Genomic DNA, 19999 nt, shown 5'->3' on the forward strand with positions numbered 1-19999 from the left:
TTCAGGCAGGTGCCCCAGAATCACATAAGGCACCACGGCACAAACTACACCTTTGCGAGTGACATACACGTCTCCACTATTCCCACGCAGGTGCAATAACAGCCGCATCGTTGCTGCATATGTGCGGGTATAGCGATGACATGTATGTCACTTATGTTGGCGCAGTTCGTGGCAAAGCTCGCACTCCCGATGCGAAAGCATCGGGCCTATTTCTAGTTATTTCTAGTTATATATAATATGCTTAGAGAGATGCAACAAATTTGTAACGTCAAGTGTGCCAGTTTTTAAAGAGTAACTCAACTATAGTTTAATTATCCTCCAGTAGAGATGAGTGGATCAATCCCCAGAGGATCAAATTCGAGTCGAATTTCCAGAAATTCATGGTTTCATGTGAATTTGAACACTTGGAAATTCGATTCGCTGTTCGCTAAAAAAAAAAAAAAAACTTGCCTGGCACCATTTACTACACTGTTGAAACATCAGAGAGTAGGCTAACATTTATTTTGCATTACCATGTAGGCATCTCCTCAATGCCGTGCAGCTATGACATCTTCTGGATTATCATACCTTGTATAGGGGGGTAGTAACTGGGAAATCTGAGTTCAGCAGTTTCCAGTGGAGCAGACTTTGTATCTGCAGAGCTACTTTGTAAATCTCTCTCCTGTAAAGTGTAAACTCTTATGGTCAGCAGGGTTACCTCTCTCTCTCGCAGAGTGTAAACTCTTATGGTCAATTATGTCCTTTCTTGAAGAGTGTAACCTCTTATGGTCAGCAGGGTCCCCTCTCTCTCTTGTAGAATGTAAACTCTTATGGTCAGTGCGGTCCTCTCTCACTCTTCTGTAGAGTGTAAGCTCTTATGGTCAGCAGGGCCCCCACTCTCTCTCGCAGAGTGTAAGCTCTTAAGGTCAGCAGGGCCCTCTCTCTCTCGTAGAGTGTAAGCTCTTATGGTCAGTGTGGTCCTCTCTCACTCTTCTGTAGAGTGTAAGCTCTTATGGTCAGCAGGGCCCTCTCTCTTAGAGTGTTAGCTCTTATGGTCAGTGTGGTCCTCTCTCACTCTTCTGTAGAGTGTAAGCTTTTATGGTCAGCAGGGCCCTCTTTCGTAGAGTGTAAGCTCTTATGGTCAGTGTGGTCCTCTCTCTTCTGTAGAGTGTAAGCTCTTATGGTCAGTGTGGTCCTCTCTCACTCTTCTGTAGAGTGTAAGCTCTTATGGTCAGCAGGGCCCTCTCTCTTAGAGTGTTAGCTCTTATGGTCAGTGTGGTCCTCTCTCACTCTTCTGTAGAGTGTAAGCTTTTATGGTCAGCAGGGCCCTCTTTTTTAGAGTGTAAGCTCTTATGGTCAATGTGGTCCTCTCTCACTCTTCTGTAGAGTGTAAGCTCTTATGGTCAGTGTGGTCCTCTCTCACTCTTCTGTAGAGTGTAACCTCTTATGGTCAGCAGGGTTCCGTCTCTCTCTCTCTCGTAGAGTGTAAGCACTTAGGGTCAGCAGGGCCCTCTCTCTCTCATAGAGTGTAAGCTCTTATGGTCAGTGTGGTCCTCTCTCACTCTTCTGTAAAGTGTAAGCTCTTATGGTCAGCAGGGCCCTCTCTCTCGTAGAGTGTAAGCTCTTATGGTCAGTGTGGTCCTCTCACTCTTCTGTAGAGTGTAACCTCTTATGGTCAGCAGGGTTCCCTCTCTCTCGTAGAGTGTAAGCTCTTATGGTCAGCAGGATCCCCTCTCTCTCGTAGAGTGTAAGCTCTTATGGTCAGCAGGGCCCCCTCTCTCTCGTAGAGTGTAAGCTCTTATGGTCAGCAGGATCCCCTCTCTCTCGTAGAGTGTAAGCTCTTAATTTCAGCAGGGCCCTCTCTCTCATAGAGTGTAAGCTCTTAAGGTCAATGGTGTCCTTTTTTTCTTGAAGAGTGTAAGCTCTTATGGTCAGCAGGGTCCTCTCACTCGTAGAGTATAAGCTCTTATGGTCAGCAGGGCCCCCTCTCTCTCGTAGAGTATAAGCTCTTATGGTCAGCAGTGTCCCTTCTCTCATTGAGTATAAGCTCATAAAGTCAATTGTGTCCTTTCTTTCTCGAAGAGTGTAGCTCTTGTGGTCAGCAGGGTTCTCTCTGTCTTTCTCTCTCCTATAGAGCATAAGCTCATATGGTCAGCAGGATTCTCTTTCTACTGAATAGTGTAGCTCTTATGGTCAGCAGATTCATCTCTCTATCTCACCTATAAAGTTTAAGCTCTTATGGTCAACTGGGTTCTCTCTCCCTCTTTTCCCTCTTTCTTATCTGCCATTTGTATTTTACGAGCAATTCCAAACTTTTCAGTATTGAGATTAATTTCAAAAGGTCCAATCATCTCTGTCCTTCAGGCATTTCAAAGTTATGAATTGTAATTTATGGCATTACATTATTTTTCATACTTTTCTTCCAAATACTATGCTGCAGTGTTGTTTTATATGCCCAATTCATGCTCCTTTAGAAGCTGCTTTCAATTGCTGCTAAACCAATATTCATATTCAAATTACAGAGTGGGGAATTTCCATTTTTAAGAAATGGCTTGGGGAGCAGAGAGGCTTGGAGAGAGAATTTCCCCTATCTGATTCAAAACAAAGTGTGGATTTTGGTTGAGAAGCAATTGAAAGCAGTTTCAAAAGGATCATGAAATGCCAATGTTAAACAGCACAGCAGCATGGTGTTTGAAATAAAAGAAAGTAAACTAGAGTAATTAAGTATATTACAGAAAAATCATAAATTTGAAATAATAATTAAAAAAAAATTTTGTTACTCTTTAAGATTTCTTTTTAGCAATTTATTTAATAAATTAATGCGTGCTATATCACCACTGATAAATTGGCTCCTAGAGTTTGTAAGGAAATAATGCATGTAGAGGGATCTGAAATATTTGCACTGATGATTTGGAGAGAATGTGTTTTGGCACATATGGTATGAATATTTATGAAGTAATTTGGAAATATGTTGTATCTATGTTTCAGATCCATGGAAGGTTGTCATTGATAGATCATTTATCCAACAATTGCAAAAAGTTAGTTTACTGTGATGTTTCCTTTAGTAAAGAAATTGTATATTCGCGCCATCAAATCTTATATCTTGGAAGGCAAGATACACAGCTGAGATGTAGTTATTTTAGCAATGAAAGTTTGCACTGCAGCTGGGACAGGATCAGCCCAGTTATCGTCTGTTCACAGCCTCCTGTGTCCCAGGAAACTACAGAGCTATGCGAGCCGAGGGTGAAAATAAACACTATAATGCACTGGCAGATTAGCAGTAGGCATACTGCTGGGTTTTATTTACTTCATAGCTCTTGCCTTAGGTGTCCTCTGGCAGAGTCACTAAGCTCCTTCTCCATTGCTTGCTGGAAGTGATCTGATACCTATGCTCAGTGTGCTTTCCCAGGAACAGCTGGGCACTTTCTGGCATTGGCTTTTTCCAAAGGCAAACTGGATACAATTGAGCGATTACAACGTTTGGTGTCTTAGCATCGGGGTTTTTATTCCCCAAACTGAATACGGCTTCATGTTCAATGTGACCGAACGACTTCATTAAATACTGGAGAATCCTGGGAATAAGACTACACATACATTTAAAGGATCTTAGAGAATTGAAGGCACTATTATATGGATGTATGGCTGGTTTTAAGGTCCAGATGGGAAAATTTGTGGTTTCCTATGAATGTAAATACCAATAGTGCTACGTATACATACAGTACATAGGCACATGCATGATACAGATGGAGCATTTCTTAATATGACAATCATAAAATCATGTAGCAAGATATTCTGATACACAAAAATGTACCTCAACACCTAACTACACAAGTTTAGTGGCTTTTGTTGTTAAGTTCCAAGTCTTAACTTGTGATATATTTCTTGTCTATTACGGTAGTTTAAAAAATCCTACATATGTACAAACAGAAAATTATGCTTAGATACATAAAGTACATACGCATATGCACACATATATACAGTACACACATTCATACAGCGCAAACATACATATACATGCAGCACATATGTACATATGCACATGTACATATTGTATGTGCTGTATGTATGTGTATATTTGTACTGTATATATGTGTGCTTGTGTGTATGTTATATATGTATAGTGCATACACTCATGCACACAAGTATACATGCACTTGCACACATACTTTATATTCAGAACACATGTACACATACATGCAACATATATGCATATGTGCATATACATATATCACATACACACACTTTATATACAGTACACACGCACATATGCATATATTACACATGCACACGTATGTATAGCACATATGCAAATATACGGAAACATATAGCACATACCCACTTGAACACATACTTAATAAACAGTACACACATACACATACATTCTGTACACACGCATTTATGTATACAGTACATATGCACATGTGCAGATACGTGTAGTATATATATATATACAAATGCTTTTTATACAGTACCCATGCAACACATAAATATACAAAACCAATACTAAAAGGCTCGCACCAACTACCCAAGAGGGGAGGTGCAAAACAAATAAAGCAGGTAAGTGCTAATACTACATAGAAATCATATATGAAATAAGCACCAAAACAACCAGTCATAAAATAATCTTATTTTTATTCATAAATATATAAAAGTAACGAACAGAAAAACTTAATAGGGATGTGACAGAGGTGAGCCAAATAAAGGTGGCACCTTAAATGAGACAGATACCCTCAGATACACATAAGAAGAAAATCTAGTTGCTCCAACAAGTATGTATACACATTATGCCAAAAAATGTACCAATCATTATAAAGTTCAAAGACGTACTAGGCCAAAACATGGTTACCACAGAAAGGCTGTATGCCACAACTGAAAAGGGAGCAAGAAGAGACTTGTAAACTAAGATGACCTGTAAACATTACCTGAACAGCACCTGGAGCTCAAGGGTGCCACCATCCCCAACGCGCTTTGGCCTTCTTCTGGAGGATGGCATCCAAAGATAGCCAGGACCTTATATACATCGGGCTGCCCTATCGCAGGATAAGAACCATATCAATGCTGCATATGTGTGGCGGACTGGCCAATCCGGTGACGCCCTCATTGGCCCCTGCTTCTGGAGTGTTGGCATTCACATGCGCCACACATATGCAGCATTGATATGGTTCTTATGGTTCTAACGCCACTATGATTGGTCATTTCTGGCCATGTGACCAAGTTTACTGGGTTATTTGAAGGTCCTGCAGGGGGCCTCTGAGATATTCCCTTAAGAAAGCGGCCCCGTGTTGCCGCGAAATGCGTGTCGGGGTCCTCTATCTGACACCTCTCATCCCCACCTGCACTGGTAACCATTGTACACTTTACTGCCTATTATTGCATTTTAAATAAAAGACACATTGGGAGTTTTTCTTCCCAGCTATCTGATCCAAATATGCTGACCTTTAGATGCTTATCTGGAATGCATTGTTTTTTTCCCCCTCTTATGGTCACTGGACCTTTATGGTTATATAAGGGGTTGACATACATTTGTGGTGTGGGGAATGGTGAGGGTGGGAGATTTTGCTATCTGCATTGTTTATGGCACTTTATGTATTGTTGTGACATTCTATATATATTTTTCTACCATATAATGAAATAATGAAATGAAATGATTGATTTTACTAGATGTAATCAGTTTGCTCCTTTTTTCTCCTATTGTTTATTGATATTTATTGGAGTTGACATAATTTGATCGGGGGTTGCGGACAAGTTGTGTTAGTATGCATATGGGGTTTTTGTTGCCATGAGTAGATACATATAGCACATATGCACATACATACACTCTTTGATTTCGCTTTATTACTTATTCACTCGTTGAAGACATGACAAGTGTTGCTTAGGGATATGTGTCTTCAAAGTGCAGTCTCCACTTCACATGATGTGGTTTTATAAGTCCCACTTGAGACCTGGTTAGTGACCCAAAGCCATTTCAATCCTCAAAATCTCAGGGTACGGAGAGATTTTACAGGCTAGAGAGATGTTTCAACAACATAATAACAATGCCACAGGGATCCTTGCAGTGATACATAGCCCTAGCTTGGCACTCTAACCCTTTCACCCCAACATTGCCCATAGCTTCTTTGTGGAGTTGCTTGGCAACAGAGGTTATTAATCTTTCTTGGTCTGTTAAATCTAGTAGTATTACCATCTGGTTCCAGATTGATGGGCATGCTTTGTCCAGGAAAAAAGAGGTTAACCGGATTGATGATATTTATATTTGCACCATTAGTGTATATTTTATTTTGGGCCGGTAAGAAGTACTATGTGCGCTAAGCAGTAATATTATTATTAATCTTATATAATACATTACATTGGATTGTAGTCATTTAATACAAATTAGTTGACAATATGAGAGCTATCCCAAACACTGGTTGCTGCTTATCCGCTTAGGACCTGACAATCTAATCATTCATGATAGGATACGCTGCAAACCGCAATGAACTCTAAGACCATTTTAATTTACAAGGATAATTTAGTTTTAATTACAATGTAGAAGAATAATTAACAGAAGTGTTTATGCCAATTATTTTCATTAAAGGTATTGCTCTCAATCCACTGGTGAGATGATATGTGTGTCAGTAATGAAGCACAGTACCTCCATTCCACGTAGACCAAGACTTTCTATCCGTCTGTTCTTTTCTTTCATAATTAACTCTAAAGATGCATGTTTATTAGTATGAACTGATTTATTAGGACTGGGCAGAAAAACGTAGCAGTTAGTTCATTAAGGCCGCTTGATTCGAGCAGGGTTCTATGCCTAAACCCATAGAATTATGACTACCCAGCAGTATGACATAATGCAAATGAATGATGGTAAAAGTTTATTATAAATGATAAATTCAGTTGCAATAAGGGTATGTATTTGTTTATTTTCTCGGGAAAAAAGTTGTTGTTCCAGCGTCTGGTAAAATAGTGCTTTCTTTATTTTATTTTTTTTTAACAAAAATTACAGTGGCTGCATAGACAGGGCAAGTGAGTAGCTGTGATAAAGAACGCAAGTGAGCGTTAAAAATGCGTCTTGCTCCCTTGCCCTGTCCATGCAACCTTTGTAATTTTTGTAAATTTTTAATGTACTTAAAAGAACTATTTTACCAGACGCTGGAACAACAACTGTTTTTTCCTTGAGTATATTATCTGGTGTGGATCCACCTGGTTCTGTGCAATCTGGTCTTCAAGTACTAGGTAAGTTGGCTTTCCCTTTACTATATGTGAATTTGTTTAGTTTGCATTAGTCCCAGCTGAATATGCCAATGAGCAATAATAGGTTTATTTACTTAAAAACCTAATAGGGTTTATTTTTGTTGTATACAGAGCTGGTACCAAGACCTACTTGTTCTCTGTTCACCATGTTCCTAATATGTTCTTCTCTCGAAACAGTGTTCTAGCAGAGAATATCTTGGTAACATGCCGATATCTGATTAGGACAGAGACGCATAGTAGGGCAATGCCGCATGAGAAATGAGAGAGGATGAGAGTGATGGTGGTGCTCACCTCCATGTGTTGTGTGTGGATACAATATCTATAAGAGCCTTGGAGTCCATGGCTGTGGCCATCGTGGCTGGGGGAAAAGGTCTTCCAGATAGTCATTTACTTTAGTGGAGAGATCACGATACCTGGGCTGCGGAAATGAATCCTTGACAGTATAAAGAAAGGAAGGTTTTTATTAACCAACAAGCTTTTATTTTAAATTTTCTGTGCATGGAGGTGTACAGTAGGACCACATGGACTTCTATTGCTGTGTACATGGACTAAAATATTTCATTTTATAGTTTTGCTTTGGACAGATGCGTGTAAAATGTCCTTTTCCATAACATATATTTTTAAAGAAAATGGAAATCTATATCCTGACATGCTGGGAAATCTGTACTTTTCAAACTGAAATATGTCCCCTTGATAAGTCAGGTTGGGACATGGCTTGTACGGCGGGCACTGAGGATAGCACTGTGATTGAAACTATTATGAAAACACTATGTGATCTGAGAAATTTGCCACTGCATGCTATTCACATCACATCTACTGTATATGGTTTTCTTTTTTTTGCTACTTCTGAGGCACCATCTTGAGAGTGTAGCTAATAAAGCCAGCAAGAAAGGCTTAGAGAGTAATTGTCATTTTATTTTTTTTTCATAAATTGATAGTAAATGTGAAAATAAGAAACTTTGCAATATATCTTATCAGAGAGATCTGCCTCTTTCTCCTCCTGGACTGATGTTTCTTCCTTAATTTTTCTAATTCTAAATCTGTCTTCACTGGATACGGACTTTCCTATTACTGGGATAGGAGATCACAGTTGGTGCTCATAAAGTTTTATGGAGAAGGGAGATGGAGAAGGAGATAAAGGCAGACAAAGACATTCTGCTGCAAGTTCTTTTGTTATGAATGTTACACTTTATAGGGATTCTGTAAGTAGGATTGTCCCTTCTATACAGTCACCCAGGTCATAGAAAGTTGAATAAAATGATACCTTAATATATGAGATCTAATGTTTTATTCCCAAGAAATCTATTTTTCATATATGTAAATGAGCTGTTAACATCTATGGGTTGGACACTGATCTGGATAAAAATCTGCCTTCAAAGCTTATTTTACATGAAAAGAGGTGTTACCAGTGTGAGACATTTAGATCAGGAGAGCAGATTGTCAGTCATTACATGTCTCACACTGGTAATGCTCTTTTTCATTTTAAATAAGTCCTGGAGGCAAATTCTCTGGGACACTTATTTCCGGTCCATAGATCTTAACAACTCATTTACATATTAAGAATTTTTTTTTATTTTTCTGGAATAAAACTCTGGATTTTAAATATCAAGGTATGATTATAGCCAACTTTCTATGACCTACAAGCCCATATAGATAACGTATTAAGGTTAGTCCTACTGACAGTTTCCCTTTAAGAAACTGGCATGTTATCATACAAAATATGAAAATTTATGTGAATACTTTGAAAAGATACTGAATTCCTGTGGTGTGTACTATAATAATAATAATTTAGGATGTTAACAGAATTTCATTTTTACCGGTTGATGAATTTTCAACAGATTGTAACTGTGACAAATGGATTATTTACATTCAGTGTACTGTTAATTCAGGATATTCTGTCAGTAACATAAAATACTTGTTGTTGGTCCTTGTACTGACATTTGTTCTTATTTCTTGACAGGACCAAAGGGAGCAAACCCATCATACTAAAGAGCACAAAACAATATTTGGCCACAAATATGGCATCGATGAGAAGGAGCTGGATTTGGACCATTTCCCTCCTTATGCTATTAGCCACTGTGTCAGCTGTCTCCCAAAAGACTTCACAGACAAAAATAAATTTTACCACTTTCTACGCTGAGCAAGCTGACTGGACTTTTAACCACTTGGTAGTTGATGAAAGAACTGGACACATTTACGTAGGAGCCATTAACAGAATTTACAAACTTTCTGAAGACTTGAAGGTCTTACTGACCCACCAGACTGGACCAGATGAAGACAACCCAAAGTGTTATCCTCCTAGGATAGTCCAACCGTGCAATGAGCCATTGGTGTATACTAACAATGTCAACAAAATGCTGCTAATTGACTATAAAGAAAACAGATTAATAGCCTGTGGTAGCCTGTATCAAGGCATCTGCAAGCTTCTCAGATTAGAGGACCTTTTTAAGCTTGGCGAGCCTTTCCATAAAAAAGAACATTATCTTTCAGGGGTTAATGAGAGTGGCTCTGTTTTTGGAGTTATTGTTTCAAACAACAACTTGGATGATAAATTGTTTATTGCCACATCTGTTGATGGGAAACCAGAATACTTTCCTACAATTTCTAGCAGAAAACTCACAAGGAATTCAGAGGCTGATGGGATGTTTGCATATGTGTTCCATGATGAGTTTGTTGCATCAATGATAAAAATACCCTCGGACACATTTAATGTTATTCCAGACTTTGATATTTACTATATATATGGCTTTAGCAGTGCAAACTTTGTATATTTCTTGACACTTCAACCAGAGATGACATCTCCACCTGGTTCCACCACAAAGGAGCAAGTGTATACTTCGAAGTTAGTACGTTTGTGCAAAGAGGACACAGCTTTTAATTCTTACGTTGAGGTTCCAATTGGGTGTGAGAAAAATGGTGTGGAGTACAGGCTCCTTCAGGCAGCTTATTTGTCCAAAGCTGGATCAATTCTTTCCAGATCTTTAGGGATCAAACCTGGTGATGATGTCTTATTTACCATCTTCTCTAAGGGTCAGAAGAGGCGAACCGAATCACTGGATGAGTCTGCTTTATGCGTCTTTGCTCTTAAACAAATTAATGATAGAATTAAAGAAAGACTACAATCTTGCTACAAGGGTGAAGGCACTTTAGATCTTGCATGGCTGAAAGTGAAAGACATTCCTTGCAGTAATGCGGTAAGTCAAGTTGTTTATTTACCTTTTAATTACCTTGTATGTGAATAAACAAGATGGTTGTCCATGAGTAGTCCACGTGATATTGCGAAAATCACTTGTGTCCTTGCTCACTGAAGTATATCTTGTTGGTCATTGCGAACCACGGGAATTTCACTGCATTCCTTCCTAGTGCCAATATATTTTCTACATTTCCAGGTTAAAGCCCACTAACATAAATAATTTTCTAGAATTCTGAAATGCCATTTAAATCCATGATGGCCTAGTGAATCATATTTTACAAATTTCAAATAAAAATGGAAGAGAGCAGAAGAGTGCAGGATCATTAGGTAAATGGCAGGAAACAGTTAAGAATGGCATGTATCCAAAACAGCTGGAAAGTGAGAGGTGCCAAAGATGACATTGGTTAGACCTCCAGGGTTGCAACCATTAAAATCATAAAATTCAGAGTTCTAAATGGACATTGATTGTTCACAGTAATGATTGCTTGCAGCAACTAATGTAGAGGTTTCTAAAGACAAAAAAAAATAATGTAATGGTTTGCGTAGAGTAGGTTTTAATGTTATTATATTTAGATAGGCTTTGTACTATCATATTGTTTTGGTGTTTTAAAGGCATCAAATTATTTCTGATCTTTTAGTAGAAAATCTTAAAGGGGCTTTCTAAGATTAGAAAAACATGGCTGCTATCTGACAAAAACAATTCCAATCTTTTTGTGTCTGGTATTGAAGCTATGTCCCATTGAAATGAATTTGGACTACGATACCACACAATCTTTAGACATAATCTGATGATGTTTTTAGAAGAAGTAAGTCATATTTTTCTAACACCTTTTAAGTTTAAGTGATCAAACATAACTGGTACTTTTCAAATCTTACCTCCAGTTTAGATCAATGGATAACTTGGATTAGCAGTATTATGTGTGGTTGTGATACCTATGGTTATATGTCGACATTGATTTATTGGTTCATTATTCCATCTCTGCCCATAGACTGCATGTGATGTTGGGCCAAAACAGCTGAGCCCTGTAGTTTTCCCAATTCCTGATACAGAATACCAACACAATTGTCTTTTTAGCGATTGTTTGCGGGTGAACCTCAAATGCCAATAACATGTCAAATAGGCATTCTTTGTATTCTACCATGCACAATTGTAGAGCTGTCACAAACAGCTCCATGTATGGAGACTAGGGTTGAGCGACTTTCATTTTTTTAAGATCGAGTAGGGTTTTGGGAAACCCGATTTTGTCCAGAGTCGAGTCGAGTGCAGTCGGCCGATTATCGCTAAAAGTCGGGGATCGACCGAAACACGAAACCCAATGCAAGTCAATGGGGAAGCATAGTCGGCAGTGAGTGGAGGCCAGGAAAACACCTACAGTGCCCATTTTAATGCCAAAAACATCCATTCTTGTTTCTGAAGCTTGCCAATCTTAATTAACTGTATAATAATAGTTGGGCATAGGGAATTGGGGGAAAGTTGTGGGGGGAGTAGGGCTGGCTCAAGTTTTTCGTGGGCCCAGGAAATGCGGACTACGTCACGGCGGTGTTGCAGGGAAAGGTAAGTATTTAAAAGTTGCAAGTGCTGTGATCCTGAGCAAGCAGGGGGGGCCCACTCGTTCGCATTGCCACTGGCACAGGGCCCCTCAAAGTACGGCGGTGTGTTTGCATGGCGGGGGCGCCTCCCACCAGCAGCGACACTTTTGCGTACTCTGAGGGGCCCTGTGCCAGTGACGTCGCCAACGAGTATGCCCCCCCACCTGATGAAGGAACCTGCACTTTCATCTGCACCTTCCTCTTTGTCCCTGTGTAAGGTGGTATAACATGCGGGAAGGGGAACCTTACTTTCAGCAGGGACAGATTCTGGCTGTGTAGAGTACAAGGGGAATGTAGTGGTCTAGGTCAATGTACCAGCAGACTCATTTAGCAGTGGCTGGGCAATGGGCAGGATGAGGAGGAAACAGATATAGGGCCAAAGAATAAAGTAGGCTACATGCAGTTCAAAATTGGTAACAGGACTAAACAGGCGGCATTGCTTTGTTCAGTGGAGTAGCAAACCCAAGAGCAGCAGACACTGTTTCAAGGGCCTAACCACACTAGTAGGCCAAATGCAGTTTAATATCTGATAGTATAGGGCGAAAGCCAGAATGTGGAAGCTCAGCTTTGTTCAGTTGAGGACAACACCAGGGAGGGGCAGACACCTTTAGTAGGCCGGAAAAGCCTATTGCATTTTTTAAAATGGTAATTTGGAGCAGAAGGTTGAAGCTCAGCTTTATTTAGTTGAGGGCAACACCAGGGAGGGGCAGAAGCCGTTAGTAGGCCCTAACCACCATTTTTTTTTTTTTTAAAACCACTTAATGAGAGCCGGAAGGTTGAAGCTCAGCTTTATTTAGTTGAGGACAACACCAGGGAGGGGCAGAAGCCGTTAGTAGGCCCTAACCACCATTTTTTTTTTAAAACCACTTAATGAGAGCCGGAAGGTTGAAGCTCAGCTTTATTTAGTTGAGGACAACACCAGGGAGGGGCAGAAGCCGTTAGTAGGCCCTAACCACCATTTTTTTTTTTTTTAAAACCACATAATGAGAGCCGGAAGGTTGAAGCTCAGCTTTATTTAGTTGAGGACAACACCAGGGAGGGGCAGAAGCCGTTAGTAGGCCCTAACCACCATTTTTTTTTTTAAAACCACATAATGAGAGCCGGAAGGTTGAAGCTCAGCTTTATTTAGTTGAGGGCAACACCAGGGAGGGGCAGAAGCCGTTAGTAGGCCCTAACCACCATTTTTTTTTTTTAAACCACATAATGAGAGCCGGAAGGTTGAAGCTCAGCTTTATTTAGTTGAGGACAACACCAGGCAGGGGCAGAAGCCGTTAGTAGGCCCTAACCACCATTTTTTTTTTTAAAACCACATAATGAGAGCCGGAAGGTTGAAGCTCAGCTTTATTTAGTTGAGGACAACACCAGGGAGGGGCAGAAGCCGTTAGTAGGCCCTAACCACCATTTTTTTTTTTAAAACCACATAATGAGAGCCGGAAGGTTGAAGCTCAGCTTTATTTAGTTGAGGGCAACACCAGGGAGGGGCAGAAGCCGTTAGTAGGCCCTAACCAAAGTTGAAGGCCAAATGCAGTTTAATTTCTGATACTATAGGCCGAAAGCCAGAAGGTGGAAGTTCCGATTTAGACAGTGGAGGACAATTTGAATTAGGGACTGCAGACAGACTTAGTAGGCTGTCCCCTGTGGACCATGCATCCACCACATTAACCCATTGCGCCGTAATGGACACGTAATCTTCCGTGGCCATGCCTACAGGTCCATGCGTCTGTTGTCAGGTGCACCTTTGTACTCACAGATTGCCAGAGTGCATGGACAATGCGGTCTTCTACATGCTGGTGGAGGGTTGGGATGGCTTTTCTCGCAAAAGAAGTGTCGACTGGTTAGCTTGTAGCGTGGTACAGCGTAGTCCATCATGGCCTTATTAATAGTAAATAAAATATATAACTAGGCTCTATGAACTTTTAAATAGGTTCCAGGGGTACACGGGCAGCATTGGTGTGGTCAGTGGAGGAGTATTGCAAGTAGGGGCTGCAGACAGGCTATCAAAGGCCTAAAATAACAAACAGTAGGCAGTCATGGCAGTTTTACATCGGTTACATGGATACACAGGCAGCTAGGTGGTGAGTGGAGGAGTATTTAAAGTAAGGACCGCAGACAGGCTATCAAAGGCCTAACATAACAAACAATAGGCTCATGGCAGTTTTACAGCGGTTACATGGATACACGGGCAGGCAGCTTGGTGGTGAGTGGAGGAGTATTTAAAGTATGGACCGCAGACAGGCTTCGAAGGCCTAACACAATAAAATGGGCTGGCTGTAGGCACTTTAAAATTGGTTCCAGGGGTACACGGGCAGCAGTGGTCTGGTCAGTGGAGGCCTAGTGGAAGTATGGACCGCAGACAGGCTTCGAAGGCCTAACACAATAAAATGGGCTGGCTGTAGGCACTTTAAAATTGGTTCCAGGGGTACACGGGCAGCAGTGGTCTGGTCAGTGGAGGCCTAGTGGAAGTATGGACCGCAGACAGGCTTCGAAGGCCTAACACAATAAAATGGGCTGGCTGTAGGCACTTTAAAATTGGTTCCAGGGGTACACGGGCAGCAGTGGTCTGGTCAGTGGAGGCCTAGTGGAAGTATGGACCGCAGACAGGCTTCGAAGGCCTAACACAATAAAATGGGCTGGCTGTAGGCACTTTAAAATTGGTTCCAGGGGTACACGGGCAGCAGTGGTCTGGTCAGTGGAGGCCTAGTGGAAGTATGGACCGCAGACAGGCTTCGAAGGCCTAACACAATAAAATGGGCTGGCTGTAGGCACTTTAAAATTGGTTCCAGGGGTACACGGGCAGCAGTGGTCTGGTCAGTGGAGGCCTAGTGGAAGTATGGACCGCAGACAGGCTTCGAAGGCCTAACACAATAAAATGGGCTGGCTGTAGGCACTTTAAAATTGGTTCCAGGGGTACACGGGCAGCAGTGGTCTGGTCAGTGGAGGCCTAGTGGAAGGAGGGACCGCAGACAGGCTTCGAAGGCCTAACACAATAAAATGGGCTGGCTGTAGGCACTTTAAAATTGGTTCCAGGGGTACACGGGCAGCAGTGGTCTGGTCAGTGGAGGACTAGTGGAAGTATGGACCGCAGACAGGCTTCGAAGGCCTAACACAATAAAATGGGCTGGCTGTAGGCACTTTAAAATTGGTTCCAGGGGTACACGGGCAGCAGTGGTCTGGTCAGTGGAGGCCTAGTGGAAGTATGGACCGCAGACAGGCTTCGAAGGCCTAACACAATAAAATGGGCTGACTGTAGGCACTTTAAAATTGGTTCCAGGGGTACACGGGCAGCAGTGGTCTGGTCAGTGGAGGACTAGTGGAAGTATGGACCGCAGACAGGCTTCGAAGGCCTAACACAATAAAATGGGCTGGCTGTAGGCACTTTAAAATTGGTTCCAGGGGTACACGGGCAGCAGTGGTCTGGTCAGTGGAGGACTAGTGGAAGGAGGGAGCGCAGAAAGGCTTCAAAGGCCTAACATAACAAACAATAGGCTCATGGCAGTTTTACAGCGGTTACATGGATACACGGGCAGGCAGCTTGGTGGTGGTGAGTGGAGGAGTATTTAAAGTAGGGACCGCAGACAGGCTATCAAAGGCCTAACATAAAAAAACAATAGGCTCATGGCAGTTTCACAGCGGTTACATGGATACACGGGCAGGCAGCTTGGTGGTGGTGAGTGGAGGAGTATTTAAAGTAGGGACCGCAGACAGGCTATCAAAGGCCTAACATAACAAACAATAGGCTCATGGCAGTTTTACAGCGGTTACATGGATACACGGGCAGGCAGCTTGGTGCTGAGTGGAGGAGTATTTAAAGTATGGACCGCAGACAGGCTTCGAAGGCCTAACACAATAAAATGGGCTGGCTGTAGGCACTTTAAAATTGGTTCCAGGGGTACACGGGCAGCAGTGGTCTGGTCAGTGGAGGCCTAGTGGAAGGAGGGACCGCAGACAGGCTTCGAAGGCCTAACACAATAAAATGGGCTGGCTGTAGGCACTTTAAAATTGGTTCCAGGGGTACACGGGCAGCAGTGGTCTGGTCAGTGGAGGCCTAGTGGAAGGAGGGACCGCAGACAGGCTTCGAAGGCCTAACACAATAAAATGGGCTGGCTGTAGGCACTTTAAAATTGGTTCCAGGGGTACACGGGCAGCAGTGGTCTGGTCAGTGGAGGACTAGTGGAAGGAGGGAGCGCAGAAAGGCTTCAAAGGCCTAAAATAACAAACAATAGGCTCATGGCAGTTTTACAGCGGTTACATGGATACACGGGCAGGCAGCTTGGTGGTCAGTGGAGGAGTAGGGACCGCAGACAGGCTATCAAAGGCCTAAAATAACAAACAATAGGCTCATGGCAGTTTTACAGCGGTTACATGGATACACGGGCAGGCAGCTTGGTGCTGAGTGGAGGAGTAGTGCAAGGAGTGTCTGTCCCAGTACTCCCAAAATATAAATAGATGTTAATGTCTCGCAAAACAACCAAAACAAAAAAAAAGATGGCATACTTAGGTACAGGGGTGGGCTCATCTGCTGTGTTTCTGACATAGTAATTTGGCAGTAACTATTTAATGGTGCCAATATAGGACACAGACACAGACTACTTTAAGTTGCATCATAGATGTCTACAAATTTGTATTGTCAGTGCCAGACATTGAATGATGTCAGCGAATAGACTAAAGATTGGTGGAGCTGTGCGACATAATTTTGCACGTAGTAGAGCCCAGTTTGAGCTGGGGTAGGGGGGAACTCTCTTGAGGCCGGCGGGACCGCCCCAGGGCCACTCATGTTACAACGGTGTGTCTGACGTTGGGTGCGCACCACCACCGCCAGAGACACTACATTGTACTATGAGGGACCCAGTAGCAATGCCGTCAACCAAAAGCGAGCACACCCACCTCTTCAGACAAACAGCAGTCTCACGGGTGCTTGCGCCAAGTCGCGATACCACGGCCCCGTGTGGGGAGTTTGGCCATTTAGGGAGGTGTAAACATGTCGTATGCTGTACAATCTGCAGCAGCAAATTAGACATTAGAAAAGTAATTCACAGGCAAGAGCTTTTCATAGGAAAGCTAGGTGTCGGCCGGGCAAGGTGGGGCAAAAGATTTTGAAATCCAGTTGTGGTTCATTTTAATGAATGTTAGATCGTCAACATTTTGGGTAGCCAGACGAGTCCTTTTTTCGGTTAATATTGACCCTGCAGCACTGAATACTCTTTCTGATAGGACACTTGCTGCCGGGCAAGCAAGCTCCTGCAATGCATATTCTGCCAATTCTGGCCAGGTGTCTAATTTGGAGGCCCAGTAATCAAATGGGAATGACGGTTGAGGGAGAACATCGATAAGGGATGAAAAATAGTTAGTAACCATACTGGACAAATGTTGTCTCCTGTCACTTTCAATTGATGCAGCAGTACCTGTCCTGTCTGCGGTCATAGCAAAATCACTCCACAACCTGGTCAGAAAACCCCTCTGTCCAACGCCACTTCTGATGTGTGCACCCCTAACACTCCTAGTCTGCTGCCCCCTGGAGCTCGTGTGAGAACGATCACGTGCGCTGTGTGCTGGGAATGCCTGAAGCAAACGGTCAACAAGAGTTGATTGTTTGGTTGCTAATATTAGTTCCAAGTTCTCATGTGGCATAATATTTTGCAATTTGCCTTTATAGCGTGGATCAAGGAGGCAGGCCAACCAGTAATCGTCATCGTTCATCATTTTCGTAATGCGTGTGTCCCTTTGTAGGATACGTAAGGCATAATCCGCCATGTGGGCCAAAGTTCCACTTGTCAAATCTCCGGTTGTGATTGGTTGAGGGGCAGTTGCAGGCAAATCTACGTCACTTGTGTCCCTCAAAAAACCAGAACCCGGCCGTGACACGCAACCAATTTCCTGTGCCCCCGTGAAAGTTTCCGCATTAAAAATATACTCATCCCCATCATCCTCCTCGTCCTCCACCTCCTCTTCGCCCGCTACCTCGTCCTGTACACTGCCCTGACCAGACAATGGCTGACTGTCATCAAGGCTTCCCTCTTCCTCTGGTGCAGACGCCTGCTCCTTTATGTGCGTCAAACTTTGCATCAGCAGACGCATTAGGGGGATGCTCATGCTTATTACGGCGTTGTCTGCACTAACCAGCCGTGTGCATTCCTCAAAACACTGAAGGACTTGACACATGTCTTGTATCTTCGACCACTGCACACCTGACAACTCCATGTCTGCCATCCTACTGCCTGCCCGTGTATCCTCCCACAAATAAATAACAGCACGCCTCTGTTCGCACAGTCTCTGAAGCATGTGCAGTGTTGAGTTCCACCTTGTTGCAACGTCTATGATTAGGCGATGCTGGGGAAGGTTCAAAGACCGCTGATAGGTCTGCATACGGCTGGCGTGTACAGGCGAACGTCGGATATGTGAGCAAAGTGCACGCACTTTGAGGAGCAGGTCGGAGAACCCAGGATAAGTTTTCAATAAGCACTGCACCACCAGGTTTAAGGTGTGAGCCAGGCAAGGAATGTGTTTCAGTTGGGAAAGGGAGATGGCAGCCATGAAATTCCTTCCGTTATCACTCACTACCTTGCCTGCCTCAAGATCTACTGTGCCCAGCCACGACTGCGTTTCTTGTTGCAAGAACTCGGACAGAACTTCCGCGGTGTGTCTGTTGTCGCCCAAACACTTCATAGCCAATACAGCCTGCTGACGCTTGGCAGTAGCTGGCCCATAATGGGACAACTGGTGTGCAACAGTGTCATCTGCCGATGGAGTGGTTGGCCGACTGCGTTCTGTGGAAGAGCTGTAGCTTCTGCAGGAGGACGAGGAGGAGGAGGAGGGGGTGCGAACGCCTACAGCCAACTGTTTCCTAGACCGTGGGCTAGGCACAACTGTCCCTAAATTGATGTCGCCTGTGGACCCTGCATCCACCACATTCACCCAGTGTGCCGTGATGGACACATAACGTCCCTGGCCATGCCTACTGGTCCATGCATCTGTAGTCAGGTGCACCTTTGTACTCACAGATTGCCTGAGTGCATGGACGATGCGCTGTTTAACATGCTGGTGCAGGGCTGGGATGGCTTTTCTGGAAAAAAAGTGTCGACTGGGTAGCTCGTATCGTGGTTCAGCGTACTCCATCAGGGCTTTGAAAGCTTCGCTTTCAACTAACCGGTAGGGCATCATCTCTAACGAGATTAGTCTAGCTATGTGGGCGTTAAAACCCTGTGTACGCGGATGCGAGGATAAGTACTTCCTTTTTCTAACCAGAGTCTCATGTAGGGTGAGCTGGACTGGAGAGCTGTAGATCGTGGAACTTTCGGGTGTGCCGGTGGACATGGCAGACTGAGAGACGGTTGGAGACGGTATTGTTTCCGCCGGTGCCCTACATGCAATATTTCCTCCTACAAAACTGGTGATTCCCTGACCCTGACTGCTTTTGGCTGGCAAAGAAACCTGCACAGATACTGCCGGTGGTGCGGAAAATGGTGGCCTTACAGTGACGGAAGGGATGTTGCGTTGCTGACTAGCTTCATTGGCCGAGGGTGCTACAACCTTGAGGGACGTTTGGTAGTTAGTCCAGGCTTGAGAATGCATGGTGGTTAAGTGTCTATGCATGCAACTAGTATTTAGACTTTTCAGATTCTGACCTCTGCTTAAGCTAGTTGAACATTTTTGACAGATGACTTTGCGCTGATCAGTTGGATGTTGTTTAAAAAAATGCCAGACTGCACTCTTCCTAGACTCTGATCCCTTTTCAGGGATTGCAGACTGAGCTTTAACCGGATGGCAACGCTGTGCTCCAACAGGTTTTGGCTTTGACACGCGTTTTGGTCCAGATACGGGCCCGGCAGATGGAACCTGTTGCGATGTTGATGCCTGCTGCGGCCCCTCCTCCACCTCCGCTTCTGAACTACTGCCGCCTGCACCCTGTTCCCCCAATGGCTGCCAATCGGGGTCAATAACTGGGTCATCTATTACCTCCTCTTCGAGCTCGTGTGCAACTTCGTCTGTGTCACTGTGTCGGTC

The 19999-nt window shown here is 43.2% G+C and overlaps 1 protein-coding gene across 2 annotated transcripts in view; it reads left to right on the plus strand.

Moving 5' to 3' along the window:
- PLXNA4 (plexin A4) overlaps positions 1-19999 on the plus strand; it is a 1056784-nt gene that overhangs the window by 130073 nt on the left and 906712 nt on the right. For both annotated transcript variants that reach the window (XM_077264448.1, XM_077264450.1), the window contains exon 2: positions 9176-10409. In XM_077264448.1, coding sequence (XP_077120563.1) covers positions 9234-10409 — 1176 coding nt within the window. In that variant the 5' untranslated portion in view covers positions 9176-9233. The remainder of the gene's footprint in view (positions 1-9175; positions 10410-19999) is intronic.

Source organism: Ranitomeya variabilis, chromosome 5 (genome assembly GCF_051348905.1).
Source record: "Ranitomeya variabilis isolate aRanVar5 chromosome 5, aRanVar5.hap1, whole genome shotgun sequence".
Lineage (NCBI taxonomy): Eukaryota > Metazoa > Chordata > Amphibia > Anura > Dendrobatidae > Ranitomeya > Ranitomeya variabilis.